Genomic DNA, 21,186 nt, shown 5'->3' on the forward strand with positions numbered 1-21,186 from the left:
ATGGGATCCTAGTTCCCTGACCAGGCATCAAACCTGCTTCTCCTGCACTGGAAGGTGGATTCTAAACCACTGGAGCACCAGGGAAGTCCCGACTCTGCCAATTTTAATTGTTATATTTAGATCATTAATATTTACTGTAATGACAGATATATTAGAGCATAAGCTCACCATTTAATTTTTTTGTTCTCTGCACATTTGCTGTTTTATTTTTCTATCTCTTACAGGTTACCTGAAACATATTTTAGAACTCTGATTTTAGTTATCATTTTGAGTGTATCTTCTGTTATATGTTTCTTACTGGTTTTTCTTGGTATTTATTATATGAAACATACCTTATTACAGTCTACCGATGTTGTCATTTTACCAGTTTGAGTGAAACACAGAAACCCTATGTCACTTTATGTCCTTTAACCCTCCCCTGTTTGTAATATAATTGCCACGAATATTTGCTTGGTGGTGGTGGTGTTTAGTTGCTAAGTTGTGTCTGACTCTTTTGCGACCCCCCCATAGACTGTAGCCTGCAAAGCTCCTCTTCCATAGGATTTCCCAAGCAAGAATACTGGAGTGGGTTGCCATTTCCTTCTCCAGGGGATATTTCCAACCCAGAGATTGAACCCATGTCTCCTGATTTACAGGCGGATTCTTTAACACTGAGCCACATGGGAAGTCCAATTTCCAGTATACTATAGCTATATATGTGTTCTTTACATATATTTTCCCCTCACAGCACAATTACTAAAGCCCACGTGCCTAGAGCCCACAACAAGAGAAGCCACTGCAATGAGAAACCCATGCAACGCAATGTAGAGTAGTCCCTGCTAGACACAACTAGAGAAAGCCCACATATAGTAATGAAGACAGCACAACCAACAATGAATAAATTAAAAATAAAAATTTTTAAAGTGGGTTCCTCCATTTATATATATTTTAAATATGAATTAAAATTTTAATATATGATGAATATATATGTATATTCATCAAATTTCAGAGCACAAATTTTGCTGATCCAATATATATAAAATGTCTGCTATTAATGACAAATCAATCAGCCACATCAAGTTCATTTTCTCTTAGAACATGTCTGCCTCACCATTTTACAATTTAAATAAACATACTAATTCAAATCTATTACAAACACCTCACTTCCCAGCTATAATTATTAACACAGACAAATTGGTTCAGGAACCTTGACATGAATTGGTTGCTAGCATGACATAGAGTGCAGCACCTTCCAATATTTCCTGCTTTGTGATTGGAGATACTCTCTCTCAGGAACATGCCCTCTTGAATGAACTGTCTCTTTTTTGGGTACCAAACCTTAGAGGGCAATGTAGGCCTCAGGTGAGTGAGAGGTATACTTTAACAAAGATGAAGAACAGAAAATGAGAGGCAAGAGACTGGTAGAAGGGTTCTCACACATTAATTTTAGTTAAGTTGAGGATTAGAAACTTATCTCCTCATAACTAACCATGCCAACATGGTTAGTTAGAATCCTTGGGACAGTCCTAGCATACTTATACGTTCATTTTAAGATCACTAGTCTAATGGTCATAATTGTGAGGAAAATCTGGATCTTTTAAGTCTATGAGTTTAGCACACTCTGACAATATATTATACGATAAAACAGTCAAAAGATTTCCTAAGTCCCAATTCTGCTGTCTTTGTAGATGAGATATAAGGCAGAAACAATAACAAATCCATTGTTAAGTTGCTGAGTCTCCTAAAATAATGCTTCTAACGTAAACTAAAAGGAAAAAGAAAACTGCTGCTTCCAAATAGAAATAAAATGATATTTATATAATTTAAAAACAATACCTCCCAACCAAGACCAGCTACAAAATCTTCATATGCTTGACTTCCTCCTGTATTGGTGAGAATGGAATGTTTGTCTTCTTGTCCTTCAGCAACATAAAATACTGCAATCTTGTGTGTCTCTCGGCTATAAAACAAAAAATTCCACCATTCTTTTAATCATTAATTTATCCAATAATAAACTTCTAAATATGGAGCAATAAAAAAGATGAAAATGAATTAAACCTTATAATCTACAGAGAGTAGATTATAAGTAACTATAAGTTACTTAGATTACTATAGTTACTTAGATTGTAAGTAACTACAAGTAAAAAATCCTGAAAGCTACAAAATTGTAATTTGAACAGAAGAAAAGCATGATTACTTTTGACTGAGAAATTAGACAGAAATTTAAAACAGAAGGTACTATTAAGTTTGGTAAAGGTAACTAAGATTTGACAGATGAAGAAGAGAAGGTATCAGGAAAGACACATAGGTGTGAATACACAAAGCATCTGAGGAGCTGCCTGTTGTACAATGTAGCTGAATCCCAGAGTCAGAGGGACTGTGTTTTAGAACTAAAGCTAAGTAGGAGTAAAGAGATGAGTAAGAAATGATCCATTTCTCCAAATTACTTGTAAGAAATTCATACATAAATACTATAAAACTTTATGAAATAAGTGACAACTTCTGAGACATTTTAGTTTTAGTTCTCCCTAAAATTAAAAATGCTCCTAAAAGCTAACTTGTTGTATGAAATTTGGGTTTCCAAGATAATAAATGACTCAAGCAAACAACAACTACCAATGTACTTCTGATTCAAAGACACAAAGTAGAAAGTAAAAGAAATGGAAAAAGATGCTATGCAAACAGTAATCAAAAGGGCTGATGTTGCTATATTAGACTTTTAAATAAAAATGTTACAGGTAGTTCAGAGAGAAGTCTTAGGGTGAGGTGGGGGTTGGTTTGGGTACAAGGGATTCTTTTTTCCATTCTGTGTATGTATGTCATTAATCTGACAAGTCTCCCTACTCCCCACTTGTCTGTCCCCATTCCCATATCTGTATGGTACAAGCAATAAAGACTAAAAAGCTATTAGAGCTAGTAAATGACTTCAGAAAGGATTTACGATATAGTATCAACATACAAAAAACCAACTGTACTTTTATAAACAATGAACAATCCAAAAACAAAATAAAGCCATTTCTTTTATAATAGCATCAAAAATACACAATAATAAAAATGCTTAACAAAAATATTTTGTACTAACAAAAGTACAAAACTTAAATACTCTGAAAGCCACAAAATGTTGTTGAAGAAAAGTAAAGATCTTTAAAAAAAAATCCTATATTCATGGACTTAGAAACTTATTATAATATTTACCAAATTGATTATAAATTTAATACAACTTTTACCAAAATCCTAGCTTCCCTTTTTTTGTAGAAGTTGATAAGCCAATTCTAAAATTCACAAGAAAATGCAAAAATTCCAAATAGTCAAAATAATCTTGAAAAAGAAGAATGAAGTCAGAGGACTCATAATTCCCAGCCTTTAAGCCTGCTACAAAACTATAGCAATCAATGGACTGTGGTACTATCATGGAAGTGAAAGTAGTTCACTCCTGGCCGATTCTTTGTGATCCCCTGGACTGTAGCCTGCTAGGTGCCTCTGCCCTGGAATTCTCCAGGCAAGAATACTGGAGTAGGCAGCCATTCATTTCTCCAGGGGATCTTCCCAACCCAAGGATCGAACCTGAGTCTCCTGCAATGCAGGCAGATTCTTTACTATGTGAGCCACCAGGGAAGCCCGTGGTATTACTATAGCAGAGACATATATTTGTGGTCTTCTGTGACAGGATTTTTAGCACAGTGTTTGCAAAATTCATCTATGTTGCTCAGCACTTCATTTCTTCTTATCCCTGAATAATACTGCATTTGTAAATGTACATTTTGTTTATTCATTCATAAGTTGTTGGATATTTGCGTTAGTTTCACTTCTTGACTGTTATGAATAGTGCTGCTATAAAATATAAACATTTGTATCATTTTTTAATGGACAGAAAAGGCTTTCTGCAACAGGGCCAAGCCAATTCAATTGGACAAAAAAATTAGTCTTTTCAACAAATAGTGCTGAGGGAACTGGATATCTGAAATGCAAAAGAATAAAGTTGGAATCTTACCTCACACCATATACAAAAATTAAAAAGCATTACAGACCCTAAATACATGGTCTAAAATGATAAAAATCTTATTAAAAAGTTCACAGAACTATAAAACGTCCATGTAAAAAACGACATGAATGTCCATAGCAGGATTATTCATAACAGCCAAGAAGTGAAACTAATGCAAATGTCCATCAATTTATGAATGAACAAAATGTAGTATATTCACAAATGAGTATTATTCAGGGATAAGAAGAAATGACGTGCTGACACATGCTGCAACATAGATGAATTCTGAAAACACAGTGCTAAAAAGCCCTCACAAAAGACCACATATGTTTGATTCCTATTATATTAAATATCCAGAATAGGCAAATCTATAGAGAAAGAAAGTAGACAAATGTTGTCTACAGCTGGTGAGTAGGGGGTAGTGTTCAGGGGTAATGGAGAATGACTAGTAGTGGGAACAATGTTTCTATTGAAGGAAATACTCTAAAATTGCTGTGAGAGCTGTCTATGAATATACTAAAAACATGCACACTTTGAGTGAACCTTATGGTATGTGAATTACATCTCAAGAAAGATGTTAGAGTTTAAGTTGGAAGTATGAAGTACATTTAAGTTGGAAGTATGTGTAAATTCTGATCCTGGCAGAAAGGGGACTCTCTCTCAGTGTTATCAATATTCCAGGTAAAGGGCTATCAGCTAGAACTCATAAATCATAATTAATAAAGTTGAGCAGAGTTATATAGAAATGTTCACCTATTACTAAGTCAAAAAGAGAAATACATGTGCCAAATAGGAAAATTTAGAAAATAAATCTTTAAAATGCAAAAGTAAAAGAGGAATCACTTTATATTATCTATGGTCTTTTTAAAATTTGTAAAAGTAGAGCTTGTTGTTGTTTGGTCACCCAGTCGTGTCTGACTCTTTGCAACTCCATGGACTGCAGGCCTCTAATATGAAGGAGACTTTACCTGCCCTTTAAAATCAGATGTTAATTTTTCACCATTCCTTATTTTTCTACTTACTACTTCTACTAAAATGCTTGGTATGTATCAGATTGCCATTAAATTATTATGTACCACAACAGTGAATGAAGTAAAAAAGATTAGAAAAAAATGAGTTTAGTGAACTTGTTGGCACAAATATTCTGTAAGTCCAGTACTGGCAAAATATTATGAGCTTACTATTGGAAAATTAAAAGTGAAATATGCTAAGTTACAAGCACTCTTGATTCCTTATATATACATTGCAATAGAAAGAATGATAAAAATAATTGAGATTTGAAATTCAAAAATATGGTAGTTCAACCATGCAGAATAGGAATGAGTTAATCTAGTCAAAGAAAACAGAGATATATAAATGGTTGAAGAGATAAGACTATAAAGAAAGTATCTTTTCATTTTCTTTCTTCCTAATCCTGAAGATAAATAATCAGGTTTGTTTTCAGATTCTTGGCTTAAGAAGAAGCTCAAAGTTGCCTTACTGTCTATCACATAATTAGAATGAATTTTTACTTGAACCCATTATGTCAGAAGAAGAAAGGGAAGTGGTTTCATTATTTAATTCCTATAAAAAAGCAAAATAAATGTCATGTGTTCATTTGGCATATAATATCAAAAAGAGAATCTATGCAGTCTCAGTGAACATGTCCTCCATATACTCCAGCAATATATGAGAATGGAAGTCGTTTAGCAGCAGCCAAGAAATAGAAAAGCATAAGGTAATGTAAAGCAACCATGAATAGCCAAGATTGGCTGGTATGGCCTGAGTTCTAAAGAATCTGATCAGGCATTGGGAAGTCACTAAGGAATAAAATAAAAATTTTATTTTAGAACAAGGTAATTTTAACATGACTTTTGAAGCCAGGAGAAAAGAACATTTAAAGAGAGAACAGATAGATGGTAAAAAAAAAAAAAAAGAGAGAGAGAACAGACGACAGTATTGGATTTTTAGAGGATATAATACTCATGAGGTTTTTAGGGCAGAAACTATTCTGTGTTATATTGTAATGGGGTATGTGCACTCAGTCGCTTCATTTGTGTCTGACTCTTTTGTGACCACATGGACTATAGCCCACCAGGCTCCTCTGTCCATGGGATTCTCCAGGCAAGAATATTGGAGTGGGCGGACATGCCCTCCTCCAGGTGATCATCCCACCCACAACTCTTGTGTCTCCTGCATTGCAGGTGGATTCTTAACTGCTGAGCCCGAATGGTGTACATGTGTCATTATACATTTGTTAAATTTCATTATCTCATACAATATACAATGCCAAGAGTGAACTCTAACATAAAATTCAGTTAATATAGCATATCAATGTTGGGTCATCATTTTAACAAATGTAACACAATGATACAATATAAAAATAATACCAGTAACTCTGTGTTACCCACAATCACAGAAAACTAACCAATCTAAACACATGGACCACAGCCTTGTCTAACTCAATGAAACTAAGCCATGCCATGTAGGGCGACCCATGGGTCATGGTGGAGAGTTCTGACAAAATGTGGAGAAGGGAATGGCATACCACTTCAGTATTCTTGCCTTGAGAAACCCCATGAACAGTATGAAGGCAAAAAGAGAGAGGACATTGAAAGATGAACTCCCCAAGTCAGCAGGTGCCCAATATGCTACTGGAGATCAGTGGAGAAATAACTCCAGAAAGATTGAAGGGATGGAGCCAAAGCAAAAACACCACCCAGTTGTGGATGTGACTGGTGATAGAAGCAAGGTCCAATGCTATAAAGAGCAATATTGCATAAGAACCTGGAATGTTAGGTCCATGAATCAAGGCAAATTGGAAGAAGTCAAACAGGAGACGGCAAGAGTGAACGTCGACATTTTAGGAATCAGCGAACGAAAATGGGACTGGAATGGGTGAATTTAACTCACATGACCATAATATCTACTACTGTGGGCAAGAAACCCTTAGAAGAAATGGAGCAGCCATCACAGTCAACAAAAGAGTCCAAAATGCAGTACTTGGATACAATCTCAAAAACCAACAGAATGATATCTGTTCATTTCCAAGGCAAACCATTCAATATCACGGTAATCCAAGACTATGCCCCAACCAGTAACACTGAAGAAGCTGAAGTTGAACGGGTCTGGGAAGACCTACAAGACCTTTTAGAACTAACACCCAAAGATGATGTTCTTTTCATTACAGGGGACTGGAATGCAAAAGTAGGAAGTCAAGAAACACCTGGAGTAACAGGCCAATTTGGCCTTGGGAGTACAGAATGAAGCAGGGTAAAGGTTAATAGAGTTTTGCCAAGAGAACACACTGGTCATAGCAAACACCCTCTTCCAACAACACAAGAGAAGACTCTACACATGGACATCACCAGATGGTCAACACCGAAATCAGACTGATTATATTCTTTGCAGCCAAAGATGGAGAAGCTCTATACAGTCTGCAAAAACAAGACCAGGAACTGACTGTGGCTCAGATCATGAACTCCTTATTGCCAAATTCAGACTTAAACTGAAGAAAGGAGGGAAAACCCAGTAGACCATTCATGTATGACCTAAATTAAATCCCTTACGATTTATACTGTGGAAGTGAGAAATAGATTTAAGGGACTAGATCTGATAGACAGAGAGCCTGATGAACTATAGATGGAGGTTTGTGACACTGTACAGGAGACAGGGATCAAGACCATCCCCAAGAAAAAGAAATGCATAAAAGCAAAATGGCTGGTTGAAGAGGCCTTACAAATAGCTGTGAAAAGAAGTGAAAAGCAAAGGAGAAAAGGAAAGATATACCCATTTGAATGCACAAAGACTAGCTAGCAAAGATAAAGCCTTCCTCAGTGATCAGGTCAAAGAAATAGAGGAAAACAATAGAATGGGAAAGACTACAGATCTCTTCAGGAAAATCAGAGATACCAAGGGAACATTTCATGCAAAGATGGGCTGAGTAAAGGACAGGAATGGTATGGACCTGACAGAAGCAGAAGATATTAAGAAGAGGTGGCAAGAACACACAGAAGAAATGTACAAAAAAGACCTTCATGACCCAGATAATCACAATGCTGTGATCACTCACCTAGAGCCAGATATCCTGGAATGGGAAGTCAAGTGGGCCTTAGAAATCATCACTACAAACAAAGCTAGTGGAGGTGATGGAATTCCAGTTGGGCTATTTCAAATCCTGAAAGATGATGTTGTGAAAGTGCTACACTCAATATGTCAGCAAATTTGGAAAACTCAGCAGTGGCCACAGGACTGGAAAAGGTCAGTTTTCATTCCAATACCAAAGAAAGGCAATGCCAATGAATGCTCAGACTACCACACAATTGCACTCATCTCACACACTAGTAAAGTAATGCTCAAAATTCTCCAAGACAGGCTTCAGCAATACATGAACTGTGAACTTCCAGATGTTCAAGCTGGTTTTAGAAAAGGAAGAGGAACCAGAGATCAAATTGCCAACACCTGCTGGATCATCAAAAAAAGAAGAGAGTTCCAGAAAAACACCTATTTCTGCTTTATTGACTATGCCAAAGCCTTTGACTGTGTGGATCACAATAAACTGGAAAATTCTGAGAGAGATGCGGATACCAGACCACCTGACCTGCCTCCTGAAAAATATGTATGCAGGTCAGGAAGCAACAGTTAGAACTGGACATGGAACAACAGACTGGTTCCAAATAGGAAAAGGAGTACTTCAAGGCTGTATATTGTCAGCCTGCTTATTTAACTTCTATGCAGAGTACATCATGAGAAATGCTGGGCTGGAAGAAGCACAAGCTGGAATCAAGATTGCTGGGAGAAATATCAATAACCTCAGATGCAGATGATACCACCCTTATGGCAGAAAGAGAAGAACTAAAGAGCCTCTTGATGAAAGTGAAAGAGGAGAGTGAAAAAGTTGGCTTAAAGCTCAACATTCAGAAAACTAAGATCATGGCATCTGGTCCCATCACTTAATGGCAAATAGATGGGGAAACAGTGGAAACAGTGTCAAACTTTATTTTGGGGGGCTCCAAAATCACTGCAGATGGTGATTGCAGCCATGAAATTAAAAGATGCTTATTCCTTGGAAGGAAAGTTATGACCAACCTAGACAGCATATTGAAAAGCAGAGACATTACTTTGCCAACAAAGGTCCGTCTAGTCAAGGCTATGGTTTTTCCATTAGTCATGTATGGATGTGAGAGTTGGAGTATAAAGAAAGATGAGTGCTGAAGAGTTGATGATTTTGACCTATGGTATTGGAGAAGACTCTTGAGAGTCCCCTGGACTGCAAGGAGATCCAACCAGTCCATCCTAAAGGAGATCAGTCTTGAGTGTTCTTGGAAGGACTGATGTTGAAGCTGAAACTCAATACTTTGGTTACCTGATGCGAAGAACTGACTCATCTGAAAAGACCTTGATGCTGGGAAAGATTAAGGTGGGAGGAGAAGGGGACTACAGAGGATGTGATGGTTGGATGGCATCACTGACTCAATGGACATGAGTTTGCATGAACTCTGGGATTTGGTGATGGAAAGGGAGGCCTGGCGTGCTGGGGTTCATGGGGTCGCAAAGAATCAGACGTGACTGAGCGACTGAACTGAACTGAATATTCATTTCATGAATCTGGCTGTAACATTAATTTTAAAAATATGAGGACAAAAATTTAACTAAAATATTCTAACAGATGAACCATGCCCTAATTAAATATGAAATTCTAGTAAATTTAACCCAGCAAGAAGTCACAGGACCTAGGAAGGTTTATCCCAAGAATTCAAGAATTATTTAATATAAACAATCTAATTAATATGTATCAAATAGATAAGAAAGCAAAGGTTGAATGCAAAATAAATAAAAATATATGAAAACTTAAATTGATGCTGAAAAGGATTCCGACAACATTTAACATCTGTTCATTATGAAATTTCATAGGAAACAAGCTACTTTTTCAGCATGATAAAAATAATCTATTTCAAACTAATAACCAATATTTTACTTAAGGATTAAATAGAAGAGTCATTTCTATTAAAAGTAGAAAAGACAGGGATGACCAGTCTTCCTATAATAGCTATTTAAAACTGTAGTGAAAGTTTTAGTCAGTGCAGTAAGACATGATGATATAAGCAAAAGAAAGCATAACCTTTTTTTTGTCATTACTTTTTGAAAGATGATTTGCATAAAATGATTACACACCTAAACAAATCCTAAGAGTGAGACAACTATAAAATGTTTAAAATCAATAAGAGTCATCCCAGGGTGCACTGGGATGACCAAGAGGGATGGAATGGGGAGGGCGGTGGGAGGGGGGTTCAGGATGGGGAACACATGTACACCCCTGGCAGATTCATGTCAATGTATGGCAAAACCACTACAATACTGCAAAGTAATTAGCCTCCAATTAAAATAAATAAATTTATATTAAAATAAATAAATTTATATTAAAATAAATAAATAAATAAATTCATGCTTTGGTAATGGCAAAAAATAAAATAAAATCAGTAAGAGAATTCATTAAGGTATTTGGACAGAAAAAGAGTGAGGGGAAAGATTCTACTCAGAATATGCAACACAAAAGTAAAATATACCCCTAAAAGTAATGTCCAGGTCTCAGAACAAATAAAAAAAACATTCTATGATTATGAATGGGAAAGTGAAAGTGAAGTTGCTCAGTCGTGTCCGACTCTTTGCGACCCCATGGACTGTAGCCTACCAGGCTTCTCAGTCCATGGGATTTTCCAGGAATGAGTACTGGAGTGGGTTGTCATTTCCTTCTCCAGGGGATCTTCCCGACCCAGGGATCGAACCCAGGTCTCCCGCATTGTAGGCAGACGCTTTACCCTCTGAGCCAGAATGGGAAGAATAACGATAATAAGGGTATTTCCTCTTTCCACAGGAAAGTTTTATTGCAAATCCAATCAAAATATCAATGGGATTTTTTCCCCCTGGAAAATAACATCATAATTCTAACAAAACTCTGGAAGAAAAAACAGGTAAGAACATCTACAAAAAGAAGAATGTGTTTGGATGAAATGAGGAAGACGACTGATCCTATCAAATACTAAATTATAAAGCTGTAATAAACAGTAACATCTCTAGAAAATTGACAAATTAATAGCAATAAACAGATAGCTTTGAAACAGCTTAATATTTGATAAAGATGATATCAAGTCAATGGGAAACATATGGTCTTTAACAAATTCTATAACAAATTATAGAAATAGACTATTTTCCAACATTCAATGTAGTTCCATTTCTCATTCCATAAATCAAAATACATTCCAGATGGGATAAAAAATTAATATAAATACTTAGAAACCTAGAAGGAAATGTAACTATTAAGACAGATTTTAAGACAGAACTCTCTAAGCACAAATACAGAAATTATAAAAAGAAGACTGAGAGATAATAATTACTACATAAAAATGAAAAACCTGTATGTTAAGCAACCTAAAGATGTTGAAAACTGAACTAGAAGAACTCCCACAATAAACACAAAAATTAATCCTTAAGACATATACACATGTAAAAGAGCTCTTAAAATTAATAAAAATTAGTTCCTAAAGAGGAATTTGGAAACATCCAAAATTTTTTACAAATATATGAAAAATATTAAGTTTACTAGTATTTAAAAACTATAGGTTAATAAAATACCATGATCTGCCCCTCAAATTATAAAAATTAAGAAAATGTGATTAATATCTTGTGCTGAATAGGCTGCAGTTACACAATGTTGGTGGGATTAGAAATCAGTACTTACTGGAAAGCAATTTTATAATATATATGGCCTGAAATAAGTTCTTATGCTTGACCTAAGAATTCTATTTCTAGGAATCTACCATAGGGGAAGAAATAAAAACTCATGTCAAAAATTCATATAACTTGGTGCCATAAAAATATTTTTTTTGAAGAATATCAAAACGGTTGAAAAAAATGCTTACAATATAGTTTTTTTAAAGACATAACTTACTACATATTACTATGATACCAATTTTGTAAAACAAAAATGATATATATGTCTATCAAAAAGAAAGACTGAAATACATAAAGAAATGTTAACAATAGTCTTATGAATAACAATAGTGTTATTTTTCTATTTTCTGTAATAGCCAAAGAAATCATACATTATTTTAAAAAATTATTCTGAGGAACGCTAAAAACAAGGAAAAACAAGAATGACTGGAAATGAATAAAAACTATGTATTTTTTTATAAATCTGGTAGTATAAACATGAAAGGGATGTACTATAGCTTGAAAGGATAAAAACTGAGGAAAGTTTTGTTTTAAACACATAACAAACAAACTTAGAGCAAGAGAAGTAAAAATACAAGATAAAGAAGGAATAACTTTCTGAAGATCCTAGAGCAGACTAAGAAGGTAGGAAGCAGAAGCATAGAAAGAAAAAAAAAATGCTTTTCTGACAAAGAAAACGAGCAAGAGAAGATGGCTCAATACAGAGAAATTTAAAAAAAAGATGTAAGGTATGTGTGTTTGATGTGGGAATGGTCTGAATCATCTTCTTTGCATTCCTACAGAATAGTGATGGCAGGGTGAATGCCTTGTTACACACTAGTTTCTCAATGGTCAGAATATAGAGATGACTTGATTATACTGACAGCTTGAGGAACAAAGAAATGGTTTATAATAATTACTTTAAGTGAGCAAGGGATAAAAAATTTGCCAAATAACAGAGATAGCATTGTCCAAGTAAAGATGCATGAATCTACAGTAACTTCCTGTATCATGTTGGTCTGATAATTTTCTCTAGTAATGTACTGCTGCCTAGGAGTAGAGAAAGGAGATGTTAAGAATGATTCTGATTAAAGAATTGGTTATAGAAATATATATCTATATCTATAAACTTAACAGTTTTGAAGTTGTAAGAAAAGGCATTTTAAAAATGGTTAACAATATGTGAATTTGCTTGACAGGCAGGCAAGTGGAATCAGTGGTGGGTGGGTAAACTGGGAGAACATGAAAAGCAAAAACTGTAGACACAAAAGTATAAAACACCACTCAAGTAAGATGTTGAGACAGTTAAGAAATGTGAATGAATGTTAAGGATGTTGTGGATTTCAAATTTCAGAAATATAAGCATTCTTAATAATGGTAACATCCAAAGTGTTGCTTTACTAATGTTTTTCTAGTTATACTGCCAAAAAGCACCTATTCATAAATTTTTAGGAATCTAAAAAGGAAAGTAGTACATATATGTAAGTTGACCATATGGGAATTTCAGTTAAGTAATATTTTGTAGTACCAGGAATCTAGAGATTATTAAAATAATGATATAACAAGGTTTTCACACCAAAAGCCATATAAAAATGGGTATATATTCTAGGTCTTAAAAAGAAATCAGGTTTATAGCAATATAACAAACTATTTCCATCTTCTTCGTTTCATTAATATTTTTGTAGCTACTAGCTTATACACATACACCAGTCATTTCACTTTGGCCTCTTATAATCAAAAGGGAATATCTAAGTATGGGGAAACTAAAGGACATTTTATAGGTTCAATCAGATTTATTCAACTCAAAAGATGATTCTGAAGTATATAAAAAGATATAAATAATCCAAAGATACCAAACATTTAAATGTAGCTGTACATTTTTTAAAATGCTTATTATTTCTAAGATATGTATAAGTGAAAAAAGTTTGTGTTCAGAAATTTATAATTCAACAATACATTATTATTCACATTATGAATAGAAACAGCTGAGGTGCTAGATACAGACTTGAAAATTTCTCAACGACTTACCACTGTCTTGAGTCCAAGTTCCTAAGTTCTCTAAGTAGTTTTTCATTTTTCTTCAGTAGATGAAAACTCCTCCTAAATAGAGAGATTTATAAACATTTTCATCATCTTTGCAGTGAATGACATGACAGTCCTGGAAATACTTTCCACTCTACTCATACAATTCTTACACTTTTCTTGCCTTTTCATACTTCTAACACAAAGGAGAAAAGACCCTAAAAAAAATGTAAAGAATACATGTCATTATTTCTACTGAGTCCCTCATACATTTCTGCTTGTGGATCATTATCTCTTGACCATGTAAATGCCTCCTTGCAGATGCTGTGAGTTTCCCAAACTCATATTCAGAAAAATGGATAAAAGCACTTTGTGGGTTCCTTCTCAAGAGTTTCATAAAAATGTGTGAGAAAGTTGTCCTTCATGAGAAATATTTCACAAAATCTAACTCTTTACCAGATAGGGATATGTAATCCAGATGGAATTTCTTTCTTGTTTTACATTATATGTATTTTTTTACACTACAAACCAGTGTGTAAATTTTACCAAATACATAAAACAGGTGCTGAATATGTATAAATTACATTCATGAAAGTAAAATAGAGCTTCCCTTCTTTTTCTCAAGAAACAATACATGGGCCACTGCACAGCAAAAGAGAGTAGCTGCTGCTGCTGCTGCTAAGTTGCTTCAATCGCATCCGACTCGGTGCGACCCCACAGATGGCAGCCCACCAGGCTCTCCCGTCCCTGGGATTCTCCAGGCAAGAACACTGGAGTGGGTTGCCATTTCCTTCTCCAATGCAGCAAAGTGAAAAGTGAAAGTGAAGTCACTCAGTCGTATCTGACTCTTAGCGACCCCATGGACTTCAGCCTACCAGGCTCCTCTGTCCATGGGATTTTTCAGGCAAGAGTACTGGAGTGGGGTGCCATTGCCTTCTCCGAAAAGAGAGTAGAAGAAATTTAAATTAGTAGCAATTACCTGTACTGGACATACCAAATTGTGTTCCTGATATAATCTTGCTTTCCCATAAGGCATTTATGGGAAATGGAAATGGAAATTTAATACATGGAAGTATTTAAACCAAGTAAGATTATAAACACTAGGTAAGCAAGTAGAATTCCAATTCAATGCTTCACATACGTTTGAATTACTTTAAGATTTATTCATCCAGTTATATCTGAGCTGCCCTACTATAAATTGAACAAAAACAATATATTATACATATAAAAACATTTCACTTCCCTACAGCTTTTAGTATCACAGAAATTTAAAAAATAAATGTATGCTAATAATGCTTATACTTGTACAGTTTGCAGTTACAGCTTATACTTGTATAGTGTACAGTTTTACTATTTTATATACATTGTCTAATTTAATTCTCACCATCATGTGAGGTAGGAGTTATTTCCTCAATCTGCAGACTGTGGATGGAGGCTCAAAGTTTACATTTCTCTAACCTGGATCTTCTGATTTAAGTCTCATGCCTTTTCATTTAACTCCTACTTAACTTCCTACAAAACTCTGTGTGTACTGCAAGTTTTTAATGAGGTTTTGCAATATGCATGAAAGAAAACAAAATTAAATAACATTAAAAAAGATGAAATCTAAATTCTTTTTGTGATTTGATGCTAAATCCTGAGTTAATTTCTCTGATACAAACAAGAAAGTATCGTATCACTGTTTGCCTAAAAAATAAAAAAATATAGGCTTATATGACACAGTAAGAAATATACACTGGGGCTGTGTCCCCAATTCCTCAAACAGAGCTCCTAAAACTCTTGTAATTTCCTGAGTATAGGAGGTGACAGTAGGGTCTTACACTGACTACCTAAAACCTCTGGAGTTTCCTTTTAATTTTGTTCTAATAAGGTAACTCTTGGTGGTGGTCTCGTTAACTTCAGGATGGTGCTTCATCACCAGAAAGGGTAAGCCACCAGAAAGAGCAAGCTTGAAACTTTCAGCCCTGCCTCTGGGGAAAGAGAAGAACTAGAGAATTGAGTTAATAATCAATCATGCCTACACGGTAAGACCTCCATAAAAATCCCTTGACAACGGGATTCAGAGAGCTTCCTGGCTGAAGACATTCAATGTGCTGGGAGGGTGGCATACTCCAACTCCACAGGGACAGAATTTCCACACTTGGAATCCTTTCAGACTTTACTCCACATACCTCTTCATCTGGCTGCTCATCTTTATCCTTTAATTGTCCTTTATAACAAACTGATAAACCTAAGTAAATGTTTTAAGAGTCATTATAATTAATTATCAAATCCAAGAAGGGGGTTGTGGGAACCCCTGATTTCCCTCGACTTTCAACTGGTGTCTGAAGTAGAGGGCAATCTCATCAGTCTAAACTCTTGTCTGTGGTAACTCCAGGTATTGCTGAAACTGCCTGGTGTGAGAAACTCACACATTTGGTGTCAGAAGTGTTGTGAGAAAAAAGTTTTTCCTATTAGCTTACATTAAGGTTGGAGAAAAGATTTTTCTCAATTATTTGAGCTATGTGTTCTAAGTCAGATAGGTATACGAGTCATTATGAGAATGTTAGAGTTAATTCATTACATTCAATTATCTTCTTATTCCTCTGAAACCTGATTATGACTCTGTGGACTAAAAAAAAAAAGATCTGCCTACTGGTCAAAGAACTAACCGGTAGGTAAAATTTAGTGAGGGAAAGAATGGAGACTAAAATGCTGATCATAAAATGAATAAGACTAATATTTCTTTTAAAAAAGGAAAAACCTGTCCTTTAGCCTTACCTTTTGTCCCAGGAATTCATTCCCAATATACTAAGAAGCAATCTGCAATAATAAAATGCTGACTGAGGTTTCTGAGGTGTTGGTTCATCTTGTTCTGCAGCTTTCATGTTTAAGTCATTAAAGTGTTTCTCAACAAATTCTTTTTCCTCTGTATGCTGCTTAAGGATAGCATTAATAACATCATTCTCCTGTTTTTCAGAAATGCACACAGGCTGTGGAGCAGGAATATTAAGTGAGACTCCAGTCCTCTGTAAGCATTCAGGACTGGTTACACCTAAATACTGCAAAAGCTCATCAAGAACATCTTCTTCATCTCTTATTGTGTCCCAAGTTGGTACAGTTTCTCTAAAACTTCTTTTAAACTGGAGGGAAATCCCATCTTTAACTGTTATATCTTCTAAGCATTCATTAGATGCAGAAGGTTCTTCTGGCTTCTCTTGGTGAGACAAGGAAAGTACGAGAGATGTAGGTTCTGACAGACCACTTACAAGAGGTGGTCCATACAGGATGGCAGAATCCCATGAATATTTTCCAGAAAGATCACGTACTATAATTCTGACATTTGAATTGGCTGATGCAAGACCAGCAGATAAACCTCCTCCAGGTATACTCTCTTCAGCTCTGATCTGGATACAGGACACTAAGGTTGTATTGTTTAACACAAAAAACTGAATATTTGGACTCTCGAAGAGTTCCGGGGAAAGTTCAGTGCTTTCACTGTAATGATTGTCGTGATTCTCACACACCTGACTTGTTAACATAGCAGGACCACCACTCATTGGATAGTGGCCCAAGTGATTCACCAGATGTGTAATAACAGTGCGGGCAGCTATGGAGATTAATCCTTGCTGCATCTGAGTTTTCACTAGGAATAAACAAAAATATAAGTGAGTGAGAATACTGCTGCTTCCTAGAGAGTCATATAACAATGAAACAGACAGCAAATAGGGATTCCATCACATTATCAAAATCACATTCAAATATCAGAGCAAATATTTTCAATGTAGCATATGAACTACAAGAATGATGGCAAATAAGAAGAAAACTACTCAGATAAAGTTTTGTTTATTTTTGTAAGAAAGCCCTTTTTGAAAATTTTGCTTAGGGATTCGTATTAATAATTTAAATTGAGGCCCTTAAATGTACATCATACCTTCAAAGAAGGTTCAAAAGTGTTTTAAATCATGTGAAATAGTTTTGCTCCCAGATTAAAAAGTCAACGAAATCCAACTGATAAGTTTCTTATCTTATCAGGAGATACAGAGACATAGTTTGTAACATGCCTTAAATGTCATTTAACTATGGCTTATATGGATGATGTACAAGTGTCAGAGAAAAGATATCTTTCAACTAAACTTCAGGAGTCAGGATCAATTTAAACAGTGAGTCAGTGTAGCCGGCATATGCCAAGGAAACTTTAAAGGAAAAATATTTATGGCTTGCCTATTTTTCTAAGGCAGTAAACAGGTAAGGAGTACATCTATATGAGTAACTTAAAAAAAAAAAAACATAGGAAATGGTAAAAACAGAAAACTGAAAGAATACAGCAGTAAGAGGCCTGAAGAGGCAAGGTGCCTAATGTCAGGACCTGAAGGAAGAGGAAAAAGGAGGAGAGGGTGGAAGGAAGACAGAGAACACAGAGAGTAAAGGGAGAAAGAAAAAGAGTAAACTCAACTTTTGAAAGTTCATAAGGGAACTAAGTTGTACATTGTTGGTATGATTACTTAAAAAGAGGCAAGAGAGACAAATAGTGTCATATATTCCAGGCTATAGCCTGGAAGATCCAGAACTGACACCCCTCGGTACAGCCAAAGCGTAAGCAACAAGTCAGCAGCTATGCCATTAATACCAATAACATCTTCTTCATTATTCCAAATATAAAAAAGAACAATTTTCTTTGGACTTTGTTGATTTGGAAATGTTACTGTCAAAATTTTAATCTTCTTCCATAATCAATCAAGTTTTATTACATATATGTATATATAAACATTCTTCAATTTACTTAAAAAGTTCCAATTTCATTGAGCTGTTCTTTGATTCTAGTTAGGGCTGGCTCTGAAAATGAGCTATTTTAACACTAGATAACAAACTAAATGACTAATCTTAATTCAGTCCTACATTTTCAAGACTTATGGTAAAGCAAAAAGATATGCCGCTAAATGATGAGAAACAGGTAATCTGAATCTAGTGTCTGCTTTTGCTTCTCTAATTATGACTTAGAATATAAAGAGTGTTCACACTGTAAGGGGCTTTACAGATAAACTAGCCAATACTTCTCATTTTGAACAAGAAGACAAATGGGTTCACAAGTTCAGGGATTTGCCACAGAAGGTATCTGGGGCAGTGTTATTTTCATCCTTATCACAACTCAATCTCCGTATTTTTCTCTTTCGTTAAACTGCCCTTTTCTTCTGGCAAATTACTTTGACGTTACAGAAACAACGTATTCAAAAGTTTTTTTCTGTGTACAGAATCAAAAAAGAGTACTTAGCATAAATTAATAAATGGCCAAAATCAACTGGAAAAGCTCATTTAAACTAAGCCATGAAAAAACAAATAAATAAACTAAGCCATGTTTTAAATAGTAACAGAAAATTATGATTAAGTTTATGCAGGAAAAGTTTTTTTCCCCTTTCTTCCTTTTGAGTGACAAACAGGTGACTCATTTAGGCAGTGAATCTTCTTTGCAGAACATTTCTAAAGAAGCAGAAGAGTGTAATTTAATAGAAATGGACTACAGAAAAGAGAAGAATTTCTGACTTTGGCTTCTTCTGTGATCATGGACAAGTCACATAAAACTTCTTAAACTCCATTTTTCTCTAAGGATAACATGGGGGTTTTTGGTAAAGATGAATTGAAAACTCATATATAAAGCCTGATATAAGTGAAACAATACAAATCAATTTTGAGAGCACTGTAAGTCACAACAGTTTTATGAGTTCCTTTTGCAAACTTGCCTATAACTAAACTGTAAGAATAAGCCAGCTCCTTCCCTAAAACTGAAATAGCCTAAGTCTAGGTCCTGTCTGTTCCATACATGCTCCCCTCAAGGAAAGAGACAGTGAGAAGGCAGTTTAGTGAGCTTGCTCACAAATGTCATAATTACTAACACCAAGAACATTTAACAAATGAACTTAGATTTCAGAAGTTGGTAAAAGCATTTTCTTTCCTAAACTGCTTCTCTAATTTCAGGATATCTATAAATATACAAAGATTAAAAAAAAAACCAAACCTCTCAACTTATTAATTTGGCAGTTAGGATTACTTAGATTTATTTTGAATCATTAGCTATTGAACATACATATCTTCTACATATCTACCTAGATATAAAAAACATGAAATTCTCTAATTTAGAAATTAAAAATGAAATTCTAAAATAACTAGCCTTGTGAGAAAATGCAAAATGAAGATATCAGCGCTTCTAATGCTTTGGGTAACTATCATTCATTTAAATAAGTCTATTCAAGGTTGTCTTTTCAGATCGTCAGATTAAACAAACCCTACAAGCATTTGCGGCAAACCCATAATTACAGATTATTATGGCACACAAAAGCAGCAAGACATAAAAAGCTGCTGCAATTCACTGCACTATAACAGAACATGCAGAGGAAGTTAATTTTGGCAAATGCTTTAAATATTAGCTTTGCATAATATGTACAGGTGAAACTATAATTAAGACAGAATGAATCCTTTGGAGCCTTCTTTCACTCTGACCCTGCAAATGATGACTTTCTGCTAATAAGACTACTGCCATTTGACAAAAAGCCAACTTCACTATCTTGCTTTATTCTTTAGTAAATTTAATAATTACTGCTACTCCTGCCAATAGTTTTCAAATCAGACTTATTCAGTCCAATACTGAGCTTATTAGGGACACTGTTTGTTTAGAAATCTTTGGCCAAAAAAGTACTTGAAGATGATGATGCATGCCTTAGACAAGGGCACAATGATTAGCCATTTTTGCCACATTAAAAAAAAAACAAAACCCTCAGCATGTAGTCACTACAGACCACAGAATCACCTGCTGTTAGCTCACAGCTGTTCCTAAAAGGTTCTGCATTTATCTGGTCCTTAATACCTTTAAGAAAGTCCAAAGGGAACAACTTTAATACATTCAGAGAATAGTACCCCATGGAGTATTTGGTATCAATATAAAGCTCATCTGTTTAAAATCTTTACACCTTTCTTTTACAGTGACTGTTAACGGCACAGTAAATTTTACATGAAATACATTAAAACTTCCCCTTTAGTAAGTAAGCATTAAGTAAACTATTTATTTCACAGATTAAGAAATATACTATATTTCCCTGAACCAAGTTTTATCATTTTACACCTTTAAAAATGCAAAAATGAAAGAATATTTTCATTTAACTTTGTTTTTAAGTAAAATAAACACTGTATTATACTATGCCAAATCTAAAGAAATAAGTCACCTATATCAATTATTGTCTGAATTATTTCTATTACATTCCTAGTTCACTTGTACATATGTGTTCTAGACAAACTATTAGGTATTTGTGGTTGACTCAAAACCCAAGCCCTGTATTTCCTTGATACGTAACTTTATACCTTCACTTGCATTTTACATCATCAATCCATTACCATGGCTACATTCTGGATGTTTTAATCATTTATAACTATTCTACCTTTAAAAATCAAACTTTTCCTTAATAGTTTATACTCTAACCACAACCTCCTAGTCTAGTGACTTTCCAATTCTGTTCTGTAGAGCCCTTGGAGAGGGCTCTTAGACA

The 21,186-nt window shown here is 34.8% G+C and overlaps 1 protein-coding gene across 12 annotated transcripts in view; it reads right to left on the reverse strand.

Moving 5' to 3' along the window:
• RALGAPA1 (Ral GTPase activating protein catalytic subunit alpha 1) overlaps positions 1 to 21,186 on the reverse strand; it is a 207,685-nt gene that overhangs the window by 49,447 nt on the left and 137,052 nt on the right. For all 12 annotated transcript variants that reach the window (XR_008705596.1, XM_055556543.1, XM_055556538.1 and 9 more), the window contains 3 exons: positions 16,433 to 17,297; positions 13,679 to 13,750; positions 1,816 to 1,939 (listed from right to left, as the gene is read on the reverse strand). Coding sequence is in view for 11 of the 12 variants with exons in the window: in XM_055556543.1 (XP_055412518.1) it covers positions 1,816 to 1,939; positions 13,679 to 13,750; positions 16,433 to 17,297 (1,061 nt within the window). In the remaining variant the exon portion in view is untranslated. The remainder of the gene's footprint in view (positions 1 to 1,815; positions 1,940 to 13,678; positions 13,751 to 16,432; positions 17,298 to 21,186) is intronic.

Source organism: Bubalus kerabau, chromosome 19 (assembly GCF_029407905.1).
Source record: "Bubalus kerabau isolate K-KA32 ecotype Philippines breed swamp buffalo chromosome 19, PCC_UOA_SB_1v2, whole genome shotgun sequence".
Lineage (NCBI taxonomy): Eukaryota > Metazoa > Chordata > Mammalia > Artiodactyla > Bovidae > Bubalus > Bubalus kerabau.